The following is a 26,555-nucleotide window of genomic DNA, read 5'->3' as shown; positions in this document are numbered from 1 at the left end:
TATTCTGAATCTGTGGATAAATTTCAGTGAGGTAGCAAATCTGTCAGTTTCATTACTTTATATCCATGTAATGAATATCATTCATTCATGAGAACTGGGACAAATTATGTCTGACCAAAAAAACTTTAAATATTATTATTATTAACACTCTAATTCCACTTTGTTTGGTATAAATTTATTCTTTAAGGACTATTATATATGAAATGTATGCAGTTTATAGAATATTTAGCTTTTTGGTTTGCTTTTTTTTATTTTTAAACTTGCTCTGTGCCAGAAAACAGCCTTGTCCCAAACAAGAATAAAAATGTAAAATTATGCTATTATAATCATCTTTGTTTTAAAATCAGTTTTTTATAAAAATGTTGACCCTCTATAGTTGCATGATTTAATCAGGCATAAAAATGTTATACCTTAAATATGAATTATGGTTTAAAAATGATTAACATTAAGAGAACTCTGAGACACTTTAAAAAAAAAAATGTCTGCTCACTACAACTATGCTGTGAAATGAAAAAATGTAACATTTTGTCAACTCTGTAAGACAGAGTTTAAGACCGCATTTAATAAAATTTGTCATGTTATATTGTTTAATTACCAAAAGTTTGATTGTTTAAAATCTATTTTCCAGCATAACTTAAGAGTATAAAACAAAACCCCCTAAAATATGGTTTTGTCCCAATTCTCAAGAATGAGTGATAATTATTTCTATTTTCCACTCTGACCTAGACACCAGTCAGTATTAATAGTAGAAATATTACCCATGAATACTACAACTCTTCACACAGAACTACAAGGTCCTGCCTTACCATCTATTTTTAAATAAAAAGGAAGTAACACAATGTGCAGCAGATACCAACACTGTTGACACTTTAGTTCATTTGCACTTCGGGCAGTGGTACATGTTTGTCAGATTGGTGAACACAGCAGATGTGTTGATGAATAAGTGAATGATGTGTCTGTGGCTTGTTAGCCCACAGTTTAACCCGGTTACCATATATTTGACCCACAAACAGATGACCAGTACACCACAACACACGCACACATGTATCACAGATTGGCTAACATGTTCAGTTCGAGTTTGAAGTGGAGAACTGGGTGTGTTCTGTGGTGTATTGGTCTGCAGGTGTGCAGCAGAGAGTGTGTGTGTGTGTGTGTGTGTGTGTGTGTGTGTGTGTGTGTGTGTGTGTGTGAGAGAGAGCATGTGTCATTGTGTGTATCCTTATCTGTGGAGGTGTGTCCGCACTGAGTTGTGAAGGAGTTTCTCCACGTGTTAGTGTGTGTGTGTGTGTGTGTGTAGTGGGATACCAGTCATATAGATGCCCTGTGTGTAGGTGTGTGTGTGTGTGTGTGTGTGGGGTGCCTGGTTTAGGTCTCTCTTCCTCATGAAATCTCCACTCACTGACATCACTGGAGTTTCCCTCTTAGGAGGAAACTCTGTTAAAAGAGCCGCTCTCAGTGTCAATCAACACACCAGAGCCACAGCGGCAGAAGAGAGGAAGCTCACAGTCAGGCTGTTTATTGACAGAAGGAACTCACTGCAAACGATGGAGGGTGAATATAAAGTACTGATGGACACCACTGCCAACACAGACTCCAGAAAACAAAGTGTCAAAGCCAGCTCAAAGCTCACCACTGCCCTGCTGGCATTCACGCTCTGCCTCGCCGTCGCTGCTGCCACTGTCCTCGTCTTCAACAGGCACACCAAGGTGGGAACACAAGTCTTAGATTGGGCTCTGAATTACTGAAGTCTCCAGACTCACCTGGACCAGCCATGCCATAACTTCTCTTTATTCTCCTCTTCTTCAAACAGGGCCCGGGACAAGATGAAGACAGTTTCGGTGAGAACATTTCCTTTGTAGCATCTTAAAACTGTTAATCAGCTGATCATGTTTGACTTTCCACTTTTTATTTAGCTTGTCAGATGAATGGACACTTTTTCTTCTTACTGTTTTGTGGTATAGTATATCTTATAGACCTCTGTCTTCTCTTCTTTTTCAGCTCTTCAACACACATTGAGGCAGATTTCAAGTGTGAGAGCGGCCGTTCATTTACAAGGTAAGAACTCACAACATATTCAGACTGCAAACACTGTAATAAACACAACGGGAGAAAATTGGCATATTTTGGACTGGCACTCTGTGGAGAAACTTTTGGTTTTCTTAGTCCATTGGTTCTGAAACCAAGTTCTTGTTGATCCTCAAGTTAGAGAGATATTTGGGTTCCTAAGGACATTCTATGACTTCTTGTAATTCTTGAAGAAACTGATTGATTTAGGAAGTTTTAGGGAACTTCAACTTGTCAACTTTTCAAATTCAGTCAACTTAAAATTTTAAGGCAGCCCAGGGATGAACTTTTTCAAGTTAAAAAGTTAATTTTACAAGCAGTTAGGTAAGAATGTGGTACGAGCAAAGAGAGAAATGCTGTCATGTCACTGAACTATAGTTCATCATAAATTACTTATTCATTCCTGAGCCTGTCAAAGACAGATCTGAATAATAACATTACCTGGAATCTTGCCTGTCCTTGTTAAAAATGTTTCATCTTCGTCACCATCTCTTAATTCTCTTCAACAGGAAAATACAATCCTGCCAGGACGAACTCAGTAGAATGGAACAATGACGTGGACCAGTCCTTCAATCAAGGAGGGCTGAAACTCGAGAACAACGAAATTGTGATTCCTCGAGATGGCCTCTATTTCATCTACAGCCAGGCGTCTTTCAGCGTCAGCTGCAGCAGCGATGATGAGGACGACACCAGCTCACAGCCCATGGTCCACCTGAGTCACACTGTGAAGCGCTGGTCCCGCACGTTCGGGAACGAGGAGGAGTCCCAGAGGCGGTACGAGACCATCCTGAAATCTGTCCGCACAGCCTGCCAGAAGACGGCCAGCAGCAATCCAGATGATGAGGGGAACTGGTTCTCAACTGTGTACATGGGAGCAGTGTTCAGCCTGAACAAAGGGGACAGGCTGAAGACGCAGATGGAGGAGAAGATGCTGCAGGTCCTGGAGGACAATCCAGGGACCACTTTCTTCGGAGTGTTCGCCTTGTGAGGACAGTTGAGTGAGGGTGGCAGGTCAAGACATGAATGTACATGAAGAGAAGCCATCAGGCCTGCTGCCCCCACCTCAACCCACTGACACTGTTTACTGTTGTGTGCCCACAGAAGGTTAACTGTCTTAACTGTCTACAGAAAAAATTTAAATGGCTGCACAGGAAAGTAAACTGGGTTGTGTTAGTTAAGTGTAGCAGTGACCTAAAGAGCTCACTGCTTGGTCATAGGTAAACATAGATCTCTGTATTGGTCTGTAATGTTATGTACTATGTACTATGCCTTACTGTCAGTACGTTTTACTGTACTGAAAAGCTGAAGTTCTACTGTCTCTGACATTTGTACGAGCATACTGTCTGTATCTTCTGGTAACTACTGCATATTTATTATGTCACTACAGGCTGACAGGAGTGGATTTCACTGCATCTATTTATTCAACATAATATCATCATATTTATATTATTTATTGAATTATTTATTTATTTATTTATTTCTCTGTATGTTTCCATGTGTTTTTCTAATGAATGTCTTAAACTGTATTTATTATTTATTGAACGTGATAATCAGTTTGATCAGCAGTTTGTCAGAAAATTTCCATTTGCAAATAATGGCATGGTGGCTGTGGTGCTGTGAAAATTGTTGAATAAAATAATCATTTTGAAAAGAGAGTCCATCTATGAGTGTTGTGGCCATTGCATTAGAACTAGAAGGTTTTCTAATATAAAAAAGCAGTAACATATGGGGTATAGTGTGTTGACAGGGAATCATAATCAGTTGCAGTGTGGGCAGTGTGTAACAAGTCAGCACCAGGACCCAGTGCAAGATGATCAACCCCTGCACATCACAATCAAATCTAATATAACGTAATGCAAGTGGTGAATGAAAGAAATATGCAGCTCTAAAATGACTGACAACAGCAAAATGCACTGCACAGTCGATGCTGAAAGTAAATGATTACAAGGAAAACAGACTGTTGTGATGTAGAAGAGGAGTCAGACAGACCAAGATAGTGTTAGAGAACCAGAACAGATTAAAACATAATTATTGTCAGTGGACCTTCTCACATATAAAAACTGGTAGGAGCTAGTGTTTTAATTGTCTGAAAAGTTGAGCCTGCTGAGGCCTGATACTGACAAAATTATGTCTGAAACCCAAACTCAATCCTCATTAGCAGATTTTAGCCTAAACCTGATTACAGCCCGACATTTTTCTTAACAAGCTTCCTTCTATGTACCAAACAGTAGGAGTTTTCAGTGACAGGGACAATACATGGAAGGGATTGGAACTGACCACCACTAAATTGGGGAGAAAAATGAAAATAAATAAATAAATAAATATTTGCCTTAGAAATGTGACATACATGTGTGAGTAAAAAAAACTACATACCATATGAAGATAAGGGCCTGGCCCCACATAGTAAAGTTTTGGATGCTTGTGCGCACAAGCCCTCATCGGTTGTGGACCTTAATGCTGTTGCATTACTTGCATATATGGTATTTCCACTGCTGAGTGTGGGCATGGAGTAACAAGTTAGTTCTTGACCAAAACATAAAGCCACAGTTAAACATGTCTGTACAGGGAGTGCCTGTGGAACAGGTATTACACATGTAAGTAAAACTGCTTTTCTGACTATCTTAAGATATAATGTAGAGATTTGATGCCATTGTTGTTATTATGGTCATTAGTAGTTTACTGGTGTTGATGTATTTGTTGTTTGGTTTTGTAGTTTTTTTGTGTTGTTTTGCTTTATACTATTATGTAATGTTTACTTGTGTGGACCTCAGGAAGGTTGTTGCTACCTCACTAGTGCCTAATGTGAATCCACATAAATACATACATGTGGAAGTAAAATATGTGGAGAACAGAAAAACTTCAGGGTCTGCAGGGACAAACTGAACAAGCCAAATAATTGATCAACTGTTGGAAGACAGCATCAGCTGCTACTGGTTGACAGGAAGTTGCAGCGCTGTGGTTAACTTGTCATTTCAGGGTGCAACCTGTGTTGTTTGGCCTCTGTCTGTGCACTGCTGAAAAGCCTGTAACATGCTTCCTTAAAGGGACGGTTCACTCTAAAATCAAAAACGCATCTGTTCCTCTGTTCTGTAGTGCTGTCTATCTGTGTAGATAGTTTTGGTGTGAGTTGCAGTTTTCTGCAGAGTTGCAAATGCCCCTCTATGTTGAGTATTAGAGGGATAGTTCAGATTATTTATTGTTGGTTTGTATAAGGTCATGTCAGTCTATTAGAGATGCTGGTTGGCACACCAACCAGAAAACTGTTTCAGGCAACAGCAAGGAAGCCAACCCTGTCCACACTGTCCCTGTCCACTGTACTGCTGTGGACAGGGTCTGTAGCAAAATGTATTTCAGACACATAAAAAAATCAGTATCATTTTAAATGTATGCTATATTTAGATATTTTTCACCACTTTACTTTCCTGTCAGACAGACTTTTCTGATGGGAAAGGGCTATTATATCAGTTAAATACAGGTATGGAACTAATTACAAATACTCAAATTGCTATATTTTTTGGGGGGTACTTTTCTGTACTGTTATTTGTTCTTAAATATGTATAACACTTTGTAATCTACTTAGTTACTTTGAAAATAGTACAGTTTGAATTCATATTCAAACCGTTCATCTTTTCGTAGCTAATAAGGTGATCTGATCACAAACAGACCAGTGAAATTTTTTTTTTAAGTGTATTAATATTTAATCAATAGTCTAGTAATGGCAGTAATTGCATCTCACTTGTTGAATAAAGAAACTTAAAATGAGAAAAAGAAATTGCCTAGAAAAAAAAATTAAATCATGTGTTTTGTATGTTATAAAGGTTGATCAATTAATTGATTGTTAGCATTTCCTATTGGTTGAGAGAGAGGTGTGAGGTGGAGAGGTGAGAGAGAGGAGAGGAGTAAAGAAACCAGAAAATATTCACATTTAAGAAGCTGAAATCAGAGATTTCTTTTCTTAAAAATTTACTCAAACTGATTAATCAGTTATTTAAATAAGTTGGCAGTTAATTTAATACTTGATTAATGATTGAATAATTGTTGCAGCTCTAGTGTTTTTATTTCCTCTCATCAGGAAACCAATGTAGGTCATTCATTTTTAGCCTAGTTCATAAATGAGACAAAATAAGTAGGATACTAATGATGTCATAAGCCCATGAACTATGTGAGAAATACATCCCGACTTGACCCAAAACCATCGGGTCCCATTGGGTTCAGGCACAGATCTCAAGCACTAATGAGGTGTCAGCAGTCAATAAAACAAATAAAAGACCTAAATATTGTGACAGTAGGAGCAGAGTTGCTTAACTGTCAGGTGTTTCAGCCTATCACAGTCAGTCACCTCTTACTCATCCTGCAGCTGCTCTACTAAGGCTCTCTGCCCAAATTTGGGTTTCCTGGCTGCAGTGTTGAGTAATAAACCCATATTCAGTACTGCTCTGTCTCTTCTAAAGTCTCTGGTAAATGTACAGCTCTTCTCTCTGATGACGCTCTACTTTTCATTTTTGTTGATTAAGTAGGTGGATGCTAAAAAAAAAAAAAAAAAAAAAGCAGCCATAATGATGACACTTCCCTCCATGAAAAATACTATGAAAAAATAATATGTGCTTTATTTGACCCATGATGGCTCTGACAGTGACTTTGTTACAGCAGCTATTCATTTACTCATGGAATGACAGCAGACGGATTTGGCACTATTTTCAAGCAAAATGCCAACAGAGCTCTCCTGTGATCTCATCATCAGTGACAGTGGATAATTATAGCCTTGGTATTACATAAGACACCATGGCATGTCTTTACTGGCCTGGTACTATTAATTTACAATGCACTTCCTACACTGTAGTGAGAAAGTTTCCAGTTCCTCAACAGCTACACAGAGTGGACGGGGGAGGAGGGGAAGTCCCTGTTCATCTGGTAATCCCCCTGTTCCTCCTCCTGCAGCCTACAGAGCAGCACCGCTCACCAGGAGTGGAAAGTGTTTCTCCCAGGCTGGGAAGACACTGGGCTTTCAGGTTTCTGTCTCCATACCATCATTTCACTTTCTCCTCTAATATCAATTATTCATAGGATCACCATAGTTTTATAACCTCCTTTCATATTTAAATGTTGATTAATTAAATGTTAATTAATGTTGAATCTAGGTATGCTTGGTCCAAGTGGGGAGGAAAGCTGTGTCTCCAGTGGAAAAAATGCTTATTTTTGGGTCAGTGGTTACCAGCAAGGTTAGAGTAATGGGTTAAGGTTATGCAAGTAGTGGTTAAAGGTAAGGTTGGAGCAGGGTTTCCCAAAATGAGGTGTCAGTTGCCTCTAGCAGCCAAGAATCCCTTACAGCATAGAGCTTGAGATGTGTGCCTGAACCTGACGGGACCCGATGGACCCAAAAGGTTCGGGTTGGGTTAGGCCTTATTTCTCACATATTTCACAGGCTTATGTCAGGTATGGGCTGTACTTTATTTATTTATGTACTAACTTGCTTAGTTACTTAATTCCCTGCATGTATTGTCCCTGTCACTGGAATCTCCTACTGTTTGGTACATAGAGGGAACCTTGTTAAGAAAAATGTCGTGCTGTAGTCGGGTTTGGGCTAAAATATGCCAATGACGGTTGGGTTTGGGTTGGGTTTGGACAGAATTTTGTCGGCATCAGGCCTCTATGGGCTCAACTTTTCAGGCACAATTAAAGTGCTATTAGAGCAGTCATTCCCAAAGACAGGGCTGGGACCAACAGGTGGGTCACAGAAGATTTCATTTGTGTCACCATATAAATCAAAGCCTATGGAAGAAGTTCAGCTAATTTAATATTTAAAATGTGTATATTGTTTTACCGATGAGAGGAAAAAACGAGAGCCTGTTAATTCAGCCAAAATGCACTTATTTTGTCCCATTTATGAAGCAGGCTAAAATGTCCCACATTTTATTTCCTGATGAGAGGAAATAAAGTTAATAAAGATAATAAAAATAATAAGATGGCCTGTTAACTTAGCCTACATAAATGTATTTCTCATTTATGAAGTATTCAAAATGTGTATTATTTCAAAATGCATCAAGATGATAGATGGTGATACAGAAATGACATTAAAAATGGTCAGGAACATTTTTTTTATGCATTTGAACATATATTTAGGGCCTAAATTGGGTCATGATGGTTTGTAATATGTTCCTAATGTATATTCCATGATAAAGCTGTTTTTCACCATTAATGGTTGATGCATGCTTGACTGGCAGGAGAAAGATTTATATTTTTAATAAGAGTTATAAATCGCCAGATTAGAATGTAATTAATTGCTTTAGATTTATAAATTAAAATTTTATTTGTTGAACTATGAAATAACATATTTTTTAGTATGCTAATTTATGAATGAATATGAATACTTTTCATCCCTCCCACAGAGAGCCATGGTCTCTAGAGAACCGCTGCTTTATGTGGTGTGAGTGGAAAATTATAATAGTGGTGTAATGGTGTCATTTTGCCTTTCTTATCATTACTACAAGGTTACTGGGCTTACTCACACATCTCTCTCTGTCTGTGTCTTCAGTCAGTGGGAGAGTTTTTCTGTATGTGTCATTCTCTTTGGTCTTACTGTGGCTGCCTTCAACAGCTATAAACAGACTTTTGTTTTTAAGATGCGAAGACTGGGAGTGTGTCAACCTGGTCAGGTTGCAGAAGGGGGGAAGTTTTAAAACTGCTGGGTGAGAGTAAGTCTCCAAGAAACGTCCTCAAAAATGACAGTAAATGTGTGTGTGTGTTTGTTTTACTACATCTTAGGGGTCCATAAACTGTACCTGCGGGGTCCGACAGCTTTGTTGGGACCAAAATGCTGGACCTTACAAGTTTGAAAGTTTGAGGGCTAAGGCTTGGTTTTACAGTTAGGGTTAGACATTTAGTCATGGTTAGGGTTAGGGTAAAGGGCAAGAGAATGCATTATGATAATGATGTATCCCCACAAATATAGTAACACAATAGTGTGTGTTTGTATTAGGTGTTTATGGTATCAGGCATACAACATAAGATGCTGAAGAAGAAAAACTGTACTAAAAAGACTAAAACAAAAAGGCTAAAGCTAAAACCTTTTTTGCATCAAAACGAAGAAATATCTCAAACAGAAGCTTTGAATTACAAATGTTAAAAAAAAGATATGTCATACAGGCACACTGGTTGTCTTCACCTTCATCTTAGAAAAGGTTGTTGACCCCTGCTCTGATTTGAACTAAGTTAAACTGGTACTGAACTGCTGATAATAGTGCAGCTAGCTGTGTTGGTGCTCATGAGGATGTGACATTCATTCATTCATTTTCTGTAACCGCTTATTCCGTAAGGGTCGCAGGCTGCTGGAGTCTATCCCAGCTGACATTGGGTGAGAGGCGGGGGTCACCCTGGACAAGTCACCAGTTCATCACAGGACTGACACATAGAGACAGACAACCACTCACACTCGCATTCACACCTACGGGCAATTTAGAGCCACCAATTAACCTAGCATGCATGTCTTTGGACTGTGGGAGGAAGCTGGAGAACCCAGAGAGAACCTACACATAGGGAGAACTTGCAAACTCAACACAGAAAGGCCCTGCCCCAGCAAGCCAGGGGATCGAACTCAGGACCTTCTTGTTGTGAGGCGGCAGTGCTAACCACTGTGCCACCCTGAGTGACATGAATATCATATATCAATAGGACAAGATAGTTACTGTGATATTATGCTAATTCTGTAGCTTCTATAAATGTGGATCGAATCACGAAGTATAAATATAATGACTGAAGAGTATTCATCATATGGCTTTATTAAATACTGCTGCTCTGAAGAACTAGTCTGACTCACCAGATACACACTATCTATGTTTTCAGTGACCCCAGGAAACAACAAAAAACCTACATGCTGAAAACAACAAATCAGTACCTGGGACAGTAATAGTACAAACGTGAACAAGCTAACAGCTGTTATCAGTGATGCAGTGATTTTAATGCCAGAGCTCGCCTCCTCGCTATATATATGTATATATATAGCTCAGCTGGTAGACTGTGCATCCCATGTACTGAGGCTGTCAGCCGCTGGTTTGACTCCCACTTGTGGCCCTGTCTTACCCACTCTCCCTCCCTGTACAGCTGTGCCTATCCAATACGGGCAAAAAGCCCAGAAAATAATCTCAATATTTTGTGTCAAATTATGATTTTTTTTTTTTTTTCATAAGTAACTGCAGATTATTCATCTCTGCATCACTGTGTCAGGGTTTATTTTGCAACAATGACCTGCTCACTGTATATTATCCCTAACTTAATAAACATTAAATATATATTACATACTGTATACCTCCACAGGCTGGTTTATATAACACATTTCCTGCTGCTTTCATGACTCAGAAATATATTAGTTAATAACAAGAAATATCACATTTGGGTTGGTTATTTATGTGCACACTGAACTGGTTAAATAAAATTAAATACTAAGACTTTGTAGTGGACACGTTTCCTTATTTTCAGGTGATGGAGGTTGTGTTTCTCCTCATGTTCAGCTACTTAGGGGAAATATTAGTTTGTCTGGGGGCTGAACTTATGTTTAACTGATAAACATCTAATAAACTGTGATGAGGTTCAACATGTCAGTAACTGTGAAGGCTGGTGGATGGACCACCCACACACCTCATTATTTTTTAATTATCTTCACCTTTTCAGTCTTTGAACATACCACTCTACCTCACCGTTATATTCCTTTAGTGCATTGACTTGCACTATATTGCAGTAGGTTAAAATCAGTATATATATTCATATGAATATTCATGTGATATCAATATATCATGCTGCAACATATGTTTGTAAAATCACATCAAATAAACTATTGTTCAATTTACAACAAATGTCAAATGTGTTGTTCCTTCAGTCTACTTTGGAATGACTCAGATCAGGACTGTTGTGTGACTGAGTATGAAACTATACAGTTGCAGCAGTGTACTGATTGAAGTGCAAACAAAGCAGTAGCTCCCCAACCACAACCTGCAGAAACCCACTGTGGTTTCTTCCTGCCTCTTCTCTCCTTGAGTGGAGTGTGAGTTGCACCATGGAGGTTTTGAATCGATGTAACCCTCCACTGGTGCTAGTTTCTATTTGTGTAACACAACAAAAACTGTGTGCCAACATCAGTATATGGATCACCACAGTTACAACAATTCATGTGAGGGGAAAATGAATGTGGGGACCAGATTTTATGGAAATCCATCCGACAGCAGAGACGTCATGTAAACCTGATGATGGCGCCAGTTACAACACTTGGGGGCGGTTTTAATGATTTGGAGGCCTCGGGCAAAAACAGGCCCTTCTAAATTAACGCAATCACAGCTAGTGAACCCAAACTATTTGCAAGCAGCTCTTTTCATTTAACAAAGCCACACAACTAAAGGGCACAAACTTTGAGCTGCAGTCTGATCTCATCTACTCAGCAGTGGTGTAGCACAAATAAATACATTTAATAAAGCACTGAACTGAAAAACAGCAATGAGGTACTTGTACTTGCTGCTACTTTATACTTCTACTCTGACAAATAATGGTTTATCATTAAACTACTCAGCATTATACTGTATAAAGTAGTTCAAATCAATTCCACATTTACCAACTGCAACATTATGCATTAATAACTACAGTCCAATTCCATCTTATTCTTCAACGAGTAATACTTCGCAATTTAAGTATAATTTAAGTTAAATCTTTGTATTTTTTGTGCAGCCCACACACACACACACACACACACACACACACACACACACACACAATTGGACAGTGCTGAAAAAATTGTCATCCTAAAAGTTGTGCTATATTGATAATGATTAAATAGTGATTAAATAATTTAGTGTCTTAAAATAATAATAATATTGTAGTATTTGTAGTATTTAAAACATTTAATTAGTATCTAAAAATAATTATTCACTGTTTCAAAATGATGATTTAGTGCCTTACAATAATAATTTAATGTCTTAAAATAATATTTATAGTATTGTAGTATTTATAGTATTTTAAAATATTGAGTTTGTATTTCAAAATAATGATTTAGAATCTCAATATAATGAATTAGTACTTCCTGTAAGTTGTTATAATGTGAATCTTTCCCACAATAATAACTCAGTCTCAAAACAGTGATTTATATTAATTAGTCATTATTTTGAGAAAATGTTTTCATTAATTCGAGATACTAACTCAATATTTTGAAACAGTAAATCATTATTTTGAGATAATAAGCCATTATCTGAAAAAAATCACATTACACTGCACTGTTTTTTCCCATCATGCTGACAGAAAAGGCCCTCTGTAGATACAGACGTTTGGAGATGAGAGGATAGCATGTTTGTCTGTTTCTGACTGAGACTGCTGCAGTGTAGTTTATACATGTGTCTGATACATCCCAGAATTACAGAGAAACATCAGGCTCTGACACCCTGGCAGGCAAGGCCTCAGGCAATTGCCTCCCTGTGCCATATGGTAAAACTACCTATGACAACACTACAAGTGACGGTGCAGTGCAAACATCAATTCACCCACTCAACTTAAAAGTTTATTTCACATGGCTTGAACACAAAACTTTTAAAGACCACCGTAAATAATGTTGAACTGGTTCAACTTTAATTGAACTTAGGCTGAATAATTAGTTAAAGTGTTATTTGAGTTTTGTAAACTGTACTTGAGAAAAAATGTTTCATAAGGATAAGATACTATGCTGAATAAATAACTGTTCAGTCACACTGATGGACATAAACAAATTAGATTTCTTTTACATCATCTCAGTTTGAAGAGCCACTCCACACAAAGAATCTCCAGCTGCTCCTGTTGGAGACACTGTGTTCCAGTGTTGGATCAAAGACAGTCTGTGAAACAGCTCGCAGTGAATTTATTAAACTTTAAGTGTAGGAGAGGTAGGGACTGAACACAACAGTAACCTTCATCATGGTTCACAGTGTTTTCATTATTGTGAAAACAAGCAAGCTTAACTTATCTTTACATGTATTAGAGACACGCAACAAGTTCCCTTTTTCTTCAACTATAAATAGAAGGGTCTCATTAGAGTTTTAACTCTCACACAATGCATGCTGGGAATTCTGTTAATATACTGCAATAAATGCTTTGACTTATTTTTACTAAATTGTGCATACAAGAAAGTAGTAAGTTGGTAAAACAGGAAATTGCTGCAGATTGATGTTAAGAAAGCAAAACACTGTTGTGTTCAGCACATCACTGAAACAAACTATTATGATATTGTGTTTTTGTTGTGTTAAGTGAAAACATTTTTTTTGTTTTACTGAGGAAGACAAACTCCATGTGATATGAACATAAAAATGTGGAAAATTTTATGACATTTTATTTCTTCTTAAAGGACCAGTGTGTAATAATTACAGGAATTTATGTACAAAAATGAGATATATTATATATAAATATGTTATTTATTATTATCAATCAACAAACTCATAATCTATATGTTCCCGTTACTTTAGAAATAGCCATTTATAGTTACATAGTGTCGGGTCGACTTACGGAGATCATCATCCTGCGCCGTCTACGGCAGCGCAGAGCAGACAAACTGCACTAACAGTGAGTCTTGGGAAGCCCATGGCGACCTTATGTAGACACCGCATCATAAACACGGAAGTAGACAGGGAGGATAGACACGGGTGATTGCTGGCAGACCATTTAGCGTTGTGAACCTTGACTGGCACAATTTTGACAAATGGAGGATCATACATACACTGTACCAGAACAAAAAGCAGCGGACAGTGAATCCCCGTCATCCAAGAAGCGGAGACGCGAAGAAAGTAAACGCAAGCATGACAGGAAACGGCAAAAACACGAATCAACATCGGCATAGCGTTTACATGATGGAAATCGCTGATGGAGGACAAACGTTTTCACAGTGACGCCGAGGTTGCCTGTTTTCTGCTGGACAGGTAATTCATCCTACACACATAATTGTAGTTTGTTGTGAGATAACTTTTGCTCGCCATTTTGTCCACTGACGGCCACCGTACTCTTGGTGAGAGAGGGGCGGTGTCGGGGTAAATCCTCTTAGTTGCAATCTAAGGTTTGAACGCTAGATGCCACTGGAAATCACACACTTCTCCTTTAACTAATCTAGTTATCAAAATATATGGTAAGTGCACAGTGTGTGTGTTGTTAATTGGTCTTGTACTAATTAGGTCCTATCTGTTGTGGTGGGCTCAGGAAAAGGCAGGGTTGGACCCAAACGCAGACAACGCAGGCAGCAGCGGAGAGCAGTTCAAAAAGGATATTTAATAAACAAAAGACCAAACAAAAGCTTACATGAACGACGAGGGTGAATCCAAAAACAGGCAGGGAGGAAGAAAACCAAAAATCCATAAATCCAAAAAACACAGGGAGACACTGACCAACATGGAGACAAGGCAAGCAAGTGACAGTGAAAGTGAAATGAACCAACAAAGTAAGAGGACAAGACACAGGATTAAATACACTAGGGAGGGGAAAAAAATGAGACACAGGTGAGGGCAGACAAGGACAGGTGAAGGTAATGACTAATCACAAAGGGAGGGAAAACAGACAAAGACAGGAAGTAAATCGAGAACACATGAGGAAGGAACAGAAACTACCAAAATAAAACAGGAAATAACCAACAAAAATCCAACACCGTGACACTATCAGCTTTACAGTATCTCACAAAAGTGAGTACACCCCTCACATTTCTGCAAATATTTCATTATATCTTTTCATTGGACAACACTGAAGAAATGACACTTGATCAATGTAAAGTAGTCAGTGTACAGCTTGTATAACAGTGTAAATTTACTGTTCCCTCAAAATAACTCAACACACAGCCATTAATGTCTAAACCGCTGGCAACAAAAGTGACTACACCCCTTGGTGAAAATGTCCAAACTGGGCCCCATTAGCCATTTGCACAGCCATTTTTTTTTTTAAATTTGGTGTTATCGCTCTCACACACTCATACTGGTCACTGGAAGTTCAACATGGCATCTCATGGCAAAGAACTCTCTGAGGATGTGAAAAAAAGAATTGTTGCTCTACATAAAGATGGCCTAGGCCAGGGGTCCCCAAATGGCGGACCGCGGTCCGAGTCCGGACCCACACGCCGTCCTATACGGACCCGGACCTATAACCAATAAATTATTAATAGATTTTAAATTTTGATGGACGCTTCTATTTTAACTGGCGCAACTTTTCTAGTCTTTCCGGCGCTTCTTTAGCTGATCAGGAAACACACAGACCAACTGCAGAGTTTATTACAACAGAAACTAACGTGATGGTTAATGACATCGACACCAACCAGATGCACTTATAAAATGAAACAACCGTATAAGGAGAGTCTGTGTTTCTCTGTGAGAAACTTTCAGACCTTCTCACAGCAGAGTGAACAGGTGAGCGAGGAGAGGAGGGCAGACTGATCACTAATCAATCACTGATACCGTCGTCCTCTCGGACTGATTAAAAAATAATAATGCCAAAGTTGGTGACAAACCAAACCTGGGTGTCCACACAAATAAAGTCTTTGTGTGAAACACTGCAGAGTGTAACATCATGCTGTTTACAGACAGTCTGCTGTCATTAGTTTGACAGAGAGAGAGAGAGAGAGAGAGAGACAGAGAGGGTCATGTCTAGAAGGGAACCCTAGACCCGCGAAAGATCGCGCGAGTTTGATTATTTTAGTAGAAATAACACAAATCAACACAAACACAAATCTCGCGAGACTGCAAATAAAGAGTTACCTTCTGACTGAAAAAGATGCGCAGCTCCAAAAATAGAAAATCATGTGGTGGTGCCGATGTTTTTAATGTGGCGGGCCGCCATAAATAAAACTATTCACTGATACACAGAGAGTCACTGAAACACTGATCACTGACCTGCTGTGATGGAAAAAATACTCACATTCTTTATTTAGGTATTTTTACATTGTGGTATTAGTGTTTTTACTTAATTAGAATTTAAAAATTGTGCATGTTATTGTTTCCTTTTTTGAAAAATCAGCATTTTTATTGCTGTTGTTGTACTTTTAATGGTATTCTTATCGCTATTTTTTTTTTTTTTTTTTTTTTTTTATTACTAAATACAGACCTGCAAACTCATAAGAGGAGAAAAAGGTGGCATGTTAGTAAACCAGTTCCCTGTCCTCTGGGGGTCTGGGAACGTCTGTCCTGCTCCAGAAGAAAAATGTTGTGATTTTAACATGTTAACAAAATATTCTGGTGACTGTTTCAGTTAAAAGAGTGAGTTCACTCTTCTGTTTGTGGTTTCTGCAGACATTACTACCTTTACTTTTACCTTTGTACTTGGGAAAAAAAAGTAAAAAGTAAAGTGAAAACAGTAAAAGTAAATCTACATTAAAAGTAAAGTTACTTTGCTGAGTATTTTTACTTTAGCAATTTATAGTTGTTCATTTAATAGATCTGTCTTATCTTCTCTTTTGTATATTTCTATTGTTCTTAAATAAAGCAAAAGTAATGTAATAGAAAAAAAATGCAGAACACGCAATATTTCTTATCTGATTACTCGATTAATCGGCAGAATAATCAATAGATTATACTTAAATTTTACTGGTTTGGCCCACTTGAGAAAGTTAGACATTATGATATTCCGGACCTTTGCTTTAGGAAATTTTCTCAAACTGGACCTCTTTGAATTTTAATTGAATACCCCTGGCCTAGGCTATAAGAAGATTGCCAACACCCTGAAACTGAGCTGCAGCACGATGGCCAAGACCATACAGCGGTTTAACAGGACAGGTTCCACTCAGAACAGGCCTCACCATGGTCGACCAAAGAAGTTGAGTGCACGTGCTCAGCGTCATATCCAGAGGTTGTCTTTGGAAAATAGACGTATGAGTGCTGCCAGCATTGCTGCAGAGGTTGATGGGGTGGGGGGTCAGCCTGTCAGTGCTCAGACCATACACTGCACACTGCATCATATTGGTCTGCATGGCTGTCGTCCCAGAAGGAAGCCTCTTCTAAACATGATGCACATGAAAGCCCGCAAACAGTTTGCTAAAGACAAGCAGACTAAGGACATGGATTATTGGAACCATGTCCTGTGGTCTGATGAGACCAAGATAAACTTATTTGGTTCAGATGGTGTCAAGCGTGTGTGGCGGCAACCAGGTGAGGAGTACAAAGACAAGTGTGTCTTGCCTACAGTCAAGCATGGTGGTGGGAGTATCATGGTCTGGGGCTGCATGAGTGCTGCTGGCACTGAGGAGCTACAGTTCATTGAGGGAACCATGAATGCCAACATGTACTGTGACATACTGAAGCAGAGAATGATCCCCTCCCTTTGGAAACTGGGCTGCAGGGCAGTATTCCAACATGATAATGACCCCAAACACACCTCCAAGATGACCACTGCCTTGCTAAAGAAGGTGAGGGTAAAGGTGATGGACTGGCCAAGCATGTCTCCAGACCTAAACCCTATTGAGCATCTGTGGGGCATCTTCAAATGGACGGCGGAGGAGCGCAAGGTCTTTAACATCCACCAGCCCTGTGATGTCATCATGGAGGAGTGGAAGAGGATTCCAGTGGCAACCTGTGAAGCTCTGGTGAACTCCATGCCCAAGAGGGTTAAGGCAGTGCCGGAAAATAATGGTGGCCACACAAAATATTGACACTTTGGGCCCAATTTGGACATTTTCACCTAGGGGTGTACTCAATTTTGTTGCCAGCAGTTTAGACATTGATGGCTGTGTGTTGAGTTATTTTGAGGGGACAGTAACAGTCATACAAGCTGTACACTGACTACTTAACATTGTATCACAGTGTCATTTCTTCAGTGTTGTCCCATGAAAAGATATAATGAAATATTTGCAGAAATGTGAGGGGTGTACTCACTTTTGTGAGATACTGTATACATTTTAATAAAATGAACTCAAAAATCAAAACTTGCTGACTTAAAGCTGCTACAAGGAACTTTCATGTTGTGTTGGATTTTCCCAGCAGCATTCAGATGATAGCTATTTTCAAAATTATACAATGCCTCCAGTAGCTGTTCTTCTATTACGTTTCAAGGTAGTGAAACCAAACTAACAACAAAACTTTCTTGATGTGAAAGAAAGGTCCTTTTCTGAGTAGCTTGCTATTTTCACCAAATGTGTAGTTTTGCTGTAGCTTACTTCCAATGAAAAATGGTTTCTGGGAACCACGAGAGCCTGTACAAAACTTTGTGTCAGGTTTTAAGATATTTCACTGGTTATGTGAGAACCTAGACCTCAACCCAACCGGTCTGGTTCTGATTAGGTTTCTGGCTCTGAACAGGAAGTTTTTCCTCACCACTGTTGCCTCAGTCCTCTTGGTGGGAACTGTGGGGCCTCTATAAATAATATTATATAGAGTACAGTCTAGAGCTGCTCTACATGAAAAGTGACCTGAAATAACATCCGCTATGATTTGATGATACAAATAAAATTGACTTGACTTAACTTGCTGGTGATGACAAGTCAGAGGATCTCCAGAATCAGCAGAATTCCTCCTGTAGGGTCATGGATGTCTGGACTATCTGTCCAATAGCTGTTGAAGTATGTCAGTCTGACCTAAAGTGAAAGTCCACACTGACTGCCAATAGCTTGAGAAAAACATTGAGTTTTATTATCCTTTTTGCATGTCAAATAATCTGTGATATCAGATATTACAGCATATAGAAATATATTTTGAATACTGTACCACATGAAATACAGTTTGTATATGCAAAGTTCAATGTCATCATTATTTACATCATCATTATTTACAGTCAGTGTGCATATTCTCATGTGTCTCAACATCACTTACATCATCACTGCTTTACAGACCAGACACTTAAAATACATCAGTACAGAAGGACACACAGCAGATATTTACACTCTGAAAGAATGGAGCAGCACTGCACAATGTTCTCATGGTTTATACATCTGACCCTCACACTGAGGTTATTAGTCAATGCAGAAGTACGATAACTTAAATCACCCACACTAATCAAACAAGCTGTGCTACCACACAGACAGACGAAACAGGAAGTCAGACTGACTCTATACCTCAGGTACAAAGATCACACCATAGATGTGTGTTACCTATAAATTTGTGTAATTGACTAATGGATTTTTTTTTTCATGACAATCAACATAACTTTCAAAGTAATCAGGACATACATAGTATAAAGAACAAGAAAGTCCATGGTTGGAGGAGGACAATGTGGAAGGACGGGTCAAACACAATACTTTCACACAGGAGACCAGGGTTTGGTTCCTGTGTGAGACCAGTAGTCAGTGTGAATTGTTTTAAGGAAGTACTTATTTTAACCCAAACCACATTTTTTTCCCAAACCTAACCAAGTAGTTTTGGTGCATAAACTTACCCAGGACCTTTACTTTGGAAGTGTTACTGCACGTTACATATTTATTGTTCATAGAAGGGTTATTGTAGGACTTGTGAGTGTAAATGGGTGTTAATCTGTCCAGTGAGTGATCTTAAGACTGTATTGTGTGTGGCAGATAAATTGTGTCGTTGACCTCCTCCTCTGTTGAGGGATGGTCGTAGATATCATGACTTAAAGGATTTCTGTCTGAAAAAGATACAGAAAAACTTCATTTTCAGCGGGCTGAACTATTGTAATGATTTTTAAAAAATAGAGAAAATGTAGTTTCTCTGTTCCCCACTGTTGAACAAACTTCATGAATACCTGGGCTGACTGTTGGCTCTTTTAAATCAGGGCTTCAAACCTGACTGTTTACTGCATCTTTCCAGTGAAGTAGATACAGGACGTTAAGATAATAACTGTAGCTGTTTCAATTTTGTTTTTATGTTTTTTAAATGCTATTTCCATTACTGGCTTAGCTTTTGTTTTTCTCATCTCAACTGTTCTTTTAACATTTTATTTTATTGTATCTCTATGCTCTTTTAAAGAACTTTGAAGAACTTTGAATTGCCTTGTGTCTGATTGGTGCTATAGAAATAAACTTGCCTTTTGTTCCCCCAGTGTACAGGACTGTGCATTCCTCACTACATTGTCCTGCTTATGTCTGGGTGTTCTGTCTTAGGTGTGGACAAGCTTTTGCCTCAGGGTGTTTCTGGACTTGAAATGCACAGGGATGTGACATTTGTTAAAAATCCTCCTCAGTTTTTCAGAAACACCCGCAATGTATGGAATAACAATGTTTTTCCTTTTGATATTGTTTTCTTCTTTCTCAGTTCAAAGTCCGGTTGCCTACAACAACCCTTTGATGAATGCCATGACCTGGATGACTGAGATTCTTCACAGATGCATTTATTGTTTATTGTTAATTTGACTGCAACAGTGCTGGGTAATATATTAGTTTGAAAGTTGCGCTGAATGTCTGAATATATATGTATATTAAACGGTGACTATTTTAAGAAAAATATCAAAGAGCAAAAAACTAGTGACTGTGTCAGAGTCACCCAACAATAATGCAGTAGGACGAGGCTAGTTCAATAAAATGTGTGACTATGACATAAAATACAGTTATTTCTGTTTCACACTGACAGTCATGATAAGTTTTCCTACAACCGTGACCACAGTTCAACTTTAACTAAGTCATTCTGAGTCAAATCAAACTGTAACCAGAGGTGGCAGATCAGAAAACGTTAATATGAATCTTTTTGCTAAAAAAAAGTTTGATTTCATAGAAATCTTCAGAGTTAAATCTTCAAATGCTGGTTTTCAATTCAGTGGATGTCGGACCTCAGAGAGGGAATTGAAACCATCTTAGTTTCTGCTTCTGATTTGCATCTAACATCCTTCCAAGCACTCAGTGCTGAAACACTGTATTTCTGCAGTGTGAGCGTCGTTTTATTTCTGGCCTTTGTTTGATTTTTTTTTAGATATTGAGCAACAGCTTAAAAGTGGAAGATCTGATCAGTGTTTGAGTCGATAAAGGCTTCTGAGTCTGGAAACCTTTTCTTTGTGACTGAAATAACTGTCTGTACAGACCTACTTACAATAACACTGGTGTCAGCTGAGCAGTGCTGCAGACATCACAGACCCTCTAATTTCACTCAAGTTGCTCTTTTCTCTCTGTTTTTTTGTGATGCACAGCAACATAAACCTCACAGACACACACGAAGAAACCAAAAGCCCCATGCTGTTTTCTCTGTTACTTATCATTAGCTATACAGAAATCAAGCACGTTTCACTTTCTGCCACAAAAACATTTTTATGGAAACTGTATCAGGAACTTCCTGTTTGGTCACAAAATCCCTACAAAAGGCCGTGGTATTTAGAAGTGAGACCAGAAACCAGAACATGAAATGCTGCAGCAGCCTGCAGGGGAAATCTAATGTCAGTCTGTAGGTTTTATTATCAAGAATCACCAGAAGATATTTAGAGCTGTGGAGGAAACGTGTGAGCTGTGGGTGAAACAAACTGAACTTCTAAAAAAAAAAAGGAGGTAGTGGGACACTTTGTAGAGAGAGCAAGCCAGACATGAAAAACAAAAACCAGTGACAAACAGTCTGAGTGCCATGTGCAGTATTAATACATACTGTGATGCTCCTTTTACATTTTCTATTTAAAAGTGCAGTATGCAATATCTGCCACTACGAATCTCCCAATCAGAACAATATGAAAGATGGAGTTTGATGATGTGGTGAAGTAGTGCAGGATCATAGGAGTTGTTGTCATTGTTACACACATACCAACAACCATTGCTGATGAAAATATTTAAAGATGCTATCATTATCATCATAATATACAGTGAGCTATGATTATTACATCCACCAACGATGTTATGTTTTCTGTGCCCTTTGTTTGTCTATTTGTCAGCAAGATTACAGAAAAACTACAGGCCTGATTTGTCTAGCATGAAGAAGAAGAACCCACCTACATGAATTATTTTTCACTTTAGGTAACAATGTGAGATAACATCAACATCTTTACCATACCATAGTCCATAGTACCATAGTCTACTTGTGTCATTTGGTTCATGTGTACATTTGCTTTACTGCGACAGAACGCACAGCAAACAACAATAAATAATCCCGCTTCATCACAAGTGAGCAATGCAAACAACAGTAAACAAGAGACTGGCTAGCTAGTTCGCAGACTTCCACTGACAAATTATCTGATGTTTCCCTGGAGGGCACAGAGGGGAAATCTGACAGGAGACCAAATGAAATGCACCTTTACCTTGGATAAAATTCTCTGGGTTTGGACTAGGGATGGTAACAATTAACTGATGATTGATTAATCAGCTGTTAAGAGTTTAATCGATCAGGTAAGATTAAATCAAACTACTATCAAATAAAGATCTGAAATATAACAGAGATTATTTTTATGGGCACACTCCACATGTTATGTGATATTCAAGAATATGTGTATATATGTTGGCCGTGCTGTCTGAGAACATTAGATATGTTGCTGTGATATAAAGCTTTGAGGAGGAAAAAAATACATTTAGCATTGTTTGGTATATGCAAAATGTTTGATGATTAATCAATTAATTGATTATTAATGTTACCTATAATGAAAGTGCTTACAATTTGTAACCCTAGGTTGAACATTTGGGATAATATAAGTACACAATTCAACAAAATACAGTATATAATATAGGTCTGGTTATTTTTAGACATTTAATGCAAAAATGTTGCTTGTTGTGCCTCGAACTTCAAACTTTATTTGAATCTTTATTTCAGCATTTCAGCATTTGAAAGATCAAACATAAGCAGGCTGGCAGAAAAATGTAGAGTACCACAAGAATAAAGACATCCCCTTCTAATGAGTCTAAACCTGCTCCTGTTAGGTCACATTTGATTAACAATATTGATTTCTATCTGTCTATCAAATCTGCATCTTTTTTTCATCAGGTGACAGTGATCGGTTTGACTCGCCGTGTCAGTCCAGAGGACCAGATGTGCCAGAATGATCCTAAAACTGAGGTGACTGTCCTGCATTCCAAATTACACACTTTTTAAGTTTACTTTTAGCATGTACTGCAGCTGCCCTTAGCAACTACATAATGTTGTATGTGGTATGCATACAATTGGAACATACAACTTTGTCATACCATGTCGCCTTGAACTTTGACCCTCTTGCTCAAACAGCTATCACAAAGGATTATGGGTCAGAATAGCTAGGAAAGCATGCTGGCTTGCATACTGCAGAATGTGACAGGATGTAGATCAAGTGTGTCAAAATGTTTTGAAAGTGTGGGTTGAATCAATAGTGATTTGCTTCATCTCAGTCCTTAAAAATACAGTCAGAGAGATAAAACTGAAAAAGAAAAACTGAATTTGAAATGCACTGTACATCCTCAATCCATTTTTGTTTAAAAACATACTGAAAAAAGGCTCTGACTCAAATTTCAAAACCTTACATACAAATATAAAATATAAAATAAATTAAATTCTGTTTCACCAAATTCAGATTACACACCTGTCAGCTAAAACTTGTCTGTACTGCAATATTTTCTTTGTTCCCCAAACCAGAAACAAGTCTCTCAAACATGCAGCAACATGCACCATGGTACACTTCTTTATGTAGACATGAAAATAGTTGAGCTCCTAGAGAACAAATTCAGCTGCATTAAGATTAAGTTTGACATTTAATCCTTGTTGGTTGACAGCTGGTCTCTCGTGTTTAATTTCTGGTATTTATCCGTCTTGTCCACAGGAAAAAGAAACAGCCAGCTGCAGCTCGACATTAAACAGATGAAGGTGTTTGGATTGATGCTTTTAGCCTCGTGTGATGCTTCCTCAGCTCCACAACACTTGATACAGTAAATACCTGACAGATGACAGCAGTGTTCTCAGCTTAATTTCTCTTGAATCAACAGCACTGAGTTCATCCACAGTGAGGGGTTTAGCATGAACACACAACTATGAACAGTGACTCAGCAGCCTCTTTGAACAGAGACAATGTAAAAACCTCACTTAAACATTTAAGAATAGTTAAAATGACACAGCTTATTATGTAATGGATACAACCAGTAACTTTGTCTCAACACTGGCATCATTTATCATGAAATCTGTCCTTTTGTCCAGCCTCTTATTCAAGGACGTGCACAAGGCCAGGCTATGGTTACCCGAGTTACCCCACTTTGGCTGACCTGCCCCTGTGGGGGAAAAAAAAGGGAAGAAAATCTCCACATGTGCTTCCAAATGTCACATTTGAATCACATTGTACAATTATTTTATTTTATTTTTGAATGTTTTTTTTACACTATCACATGAACCTATTCTAGCTAACTAGCTAGCTGGCTAACATATAGACAGCAGGGTTCTTTTCTTTTTTTTTTTTTTAACAACAGCCCCTCAAAATGTCTGTGCACGTCCCTGCTCTTAACACAGTACATAGCACTATCTAAACACACTGGGAGGCAATATTATAAGGAACAGATATGATAAATGTTTTGTTAGAATATCTTGGTCACCAACTGACCCTTTGCTAAGTCCCATTCCCAATGAATTGCTGTTGCTTTAACTTTCCATGTTAGCACTGCAGTTTTCATTGATGATGTTGGCACATTTACCTTTGAAATTCTTAGTACCATTTCAAACAGTGGGTCTTTGATTTCATGCACAAATACAGTTCTCAATTGTAGTCAGAAACTGTGATTTTGTCAGCTACAATGACAAGTAGCGCTAACAGATTTTAGCTAATTAACTCTAATGGCGCTGAAGACTTTTTCTTTCTTTCTTTTAAAAATGAAAACTATGTAAAAGTGCCTTCAATATGCATATAAAGGACTGACTTGTTTGTCTAACTAGCTCACTACATACAGAAGCAAATTAGTGATATATGGAAGGCCAAGAGTCCTTTATTAGCATCATTATTACAAATGTTTACAGGTAACATTTAAAGTCCCATTCAGGAGTGGAACATTGTAGCCGGTCCTGGATGTAGCTATATCAGAGCTAACGCTAACATCAGCAGCTCTCTTGTGCTCTTTATTGGATTGGAGGAGGTTTACATTCCAGCCTCAACCCAATGATCATTGATCATTGATGATTTTTATCCTCAAAGCCTGTTCACCTGTAAAGTGAAACCTACTGTTTAAAAATATCAAGTAAAATTATTACCACTTTCAATGGTAAATATGTCACCATTATGTGCAGTGTTACAATGGAAAGCTTGTCAGGTTAGCAACTGTAGCTAAAAGCTAAACTGTCAGTTCTGAGCAGTTTTTCTCAAACTCTAGATGGCACATGATAAACCACTGGCAGATCACAGATGCAAAATTATTAATTAACAAAATGTACGTACATCCTTTTTTCTCTGAGAGTAAAAAAAAAAGTAGCATTGATCAGCTAGGAGAGAATGAAACATGGAAACGTAAATCCTCACTGAAGATGTCTTCAATATTAACCTTTCTCCTGGTTATCCTCTGGACTCTGCTGATTAGTGGAATGCGATTTGGAGTCAGCTCCTCCAACAAATACAGATTATGATTCAAACTTATGTTTGTACTTCATTTTCTCCATCTCTATGTAGATATGAATGTCTTACTGTCATGTCATCCCTCCAGTGTTCACCTCCAGCTCACTTGTACAGCAGCTGCAGCCGGCTGGTGTGGCAGTTATTTCTGCTGATCTTGCTGTCCGGTTGGTAGAGACTGGATGAGTTGGCGAAGGATGGAGAGATGGGGTGGATGTCAGAGGTGGGGGCGGGGTACCCTGGAGGAGGGGCCAGAGACCTGGGGTCACTGTGGGGGATGGCAAGAGGGGGAGAGCTGTGGTTCTGACTGGTGACAGTGGACGCTCTTCTCCTCGATCGCAGGGCCTGTCGCTCAGACAGCTGGTTTCTCAGTTCTGACACACGCTCTTCTTTCTGTGGAAACATAGCAACAAGAACTTAACAATCACCCCGAGGGATGAGTCAGTTTTAAGGTAGGCTTATGTTCTAATTAGTTGACAGCTGACACAAGTTGGAAAGACTAGAATGCTTCCCTAAACATGGCTTAAATGGTCATCTTATCCAAATTACAAAAATGGATCAATGCATGCATATAAATGACCGTGTCACCAGCATATACGTGTGTTTTTGCCTGAATGTCTTAGCCATATCCTAAAAAAAAGAAAGAAAACAAAATAGGTCCCAAATTAGAACCTTGGGGGACACCTTTAGATAATTAGAAATTTGAGATCAACATCTTTATTTTGCAGTTTTGACAGATATTGTAATGCCATCAAGACATTTACCTGCTAATTGCAAAGGAAAACGCAAGAATATATAACCCTGTGTAAAAGAGAAATGGCCTGGCTGACCTCCTGGATGATCTTCTGTAGCTCCTTGTTCTCTCTCTCCAGTTGTCTGGACTTCTCCTCGTCATTGTTATTGGTGGACGAGCCGGTCTTCATGGTCTCCTGGGCATCTGACTGCCACTCACCCCGCGTAATCAGACGTCGCATCTACAAATCACACACGTTTTCCTTACTATACATGTGATGGCTGTTCATGAATGTTGACCAGTTACTGAAGGAGCTCATACGGGTCAGTTTTTGGACTGTACCCTTTAGAGCTTGAAAAATTATTTTCCTTTAGCCTCAGTCCTGTGACTCATT

At 38.6% G+C, this 26,555-nt stretch overlaps 2 protein-coding genes across 2 annotated transcripts in view; one reads left to right on the top strand and one right to left on the bottom strand.

Annotated features, from left to right (window-relative positions):
* The first annotated feature begins 1,516 nt into the window (after window positions 1-1,516).
* tnfa (tumor necrosis factor a (TNF superfamily, member 2)) lies at window positions 1,517-3,169 on the top strand. The gene is made up of 4 exons (XM_084738653.1): window positions 1,517-1,706; window positions 1,811-1,838; window positions 1,999-2,055; window positions 2,574-3,169. The coding sequence occupies exons 1-4, from the start codon at window positions 1,545-1,547 to the stop codon at window positions 3,050-3,052; spliced, it is 726 nt and encodes a 241-aa protein (XP_084594779.1). The 5' UTR covers window positions 1,517-1,544; the 3' UTR covers window positions 3,053-3,169.
* Window positions 3,170-25,162: 21,993 nt separating this feature from the next.
* The window catches only part of gabbr1b (gamma-aminobutyric acid (GABA) B receptor, 1b), a 120,783-nt gene continuing 119,390 nt past the window's right edge, over window positions 25,163-26,555 (bottom strand). The window contains exons 17-18 of the mRNA XM_084738781.1: window positions 26,259-26,402; window positions 25,163-25,821 (exon numbers count right to left, since the gene is read on the bottom strand). Coding sequence (XP_084594907.1) covers window positions 25,534-25,821; window positions 26,259-26,402 — 432 coding nt within the window. The 3' untranslated portion in view covers window positions 25,163-25,533. The remainder of the gene's footprint in view (window positions 25,822-26,258; window positions 26,403-26,555) is intronic.

This window comes from Lutjanus erythropterus, chromosome 16 (genome assembly GCF_056507025.1).
Source record: "Lutjanus erythropterus isolate fLutEry1 chromosome 16, fLutEry1.hap2, whole genome shotgun sequence".
NCBI lineage: Eukaryota > Metazoa > Chordata > Actinopteri > Lutjaniformes > Lutjanidae > Lutjanus > Lutjanus erythropterus.
The sequence above is the reverse complement of the archived record's forward strand: the minus strand, read 5'-3'. Positions and strand labels throughout refer to the sequence as shown.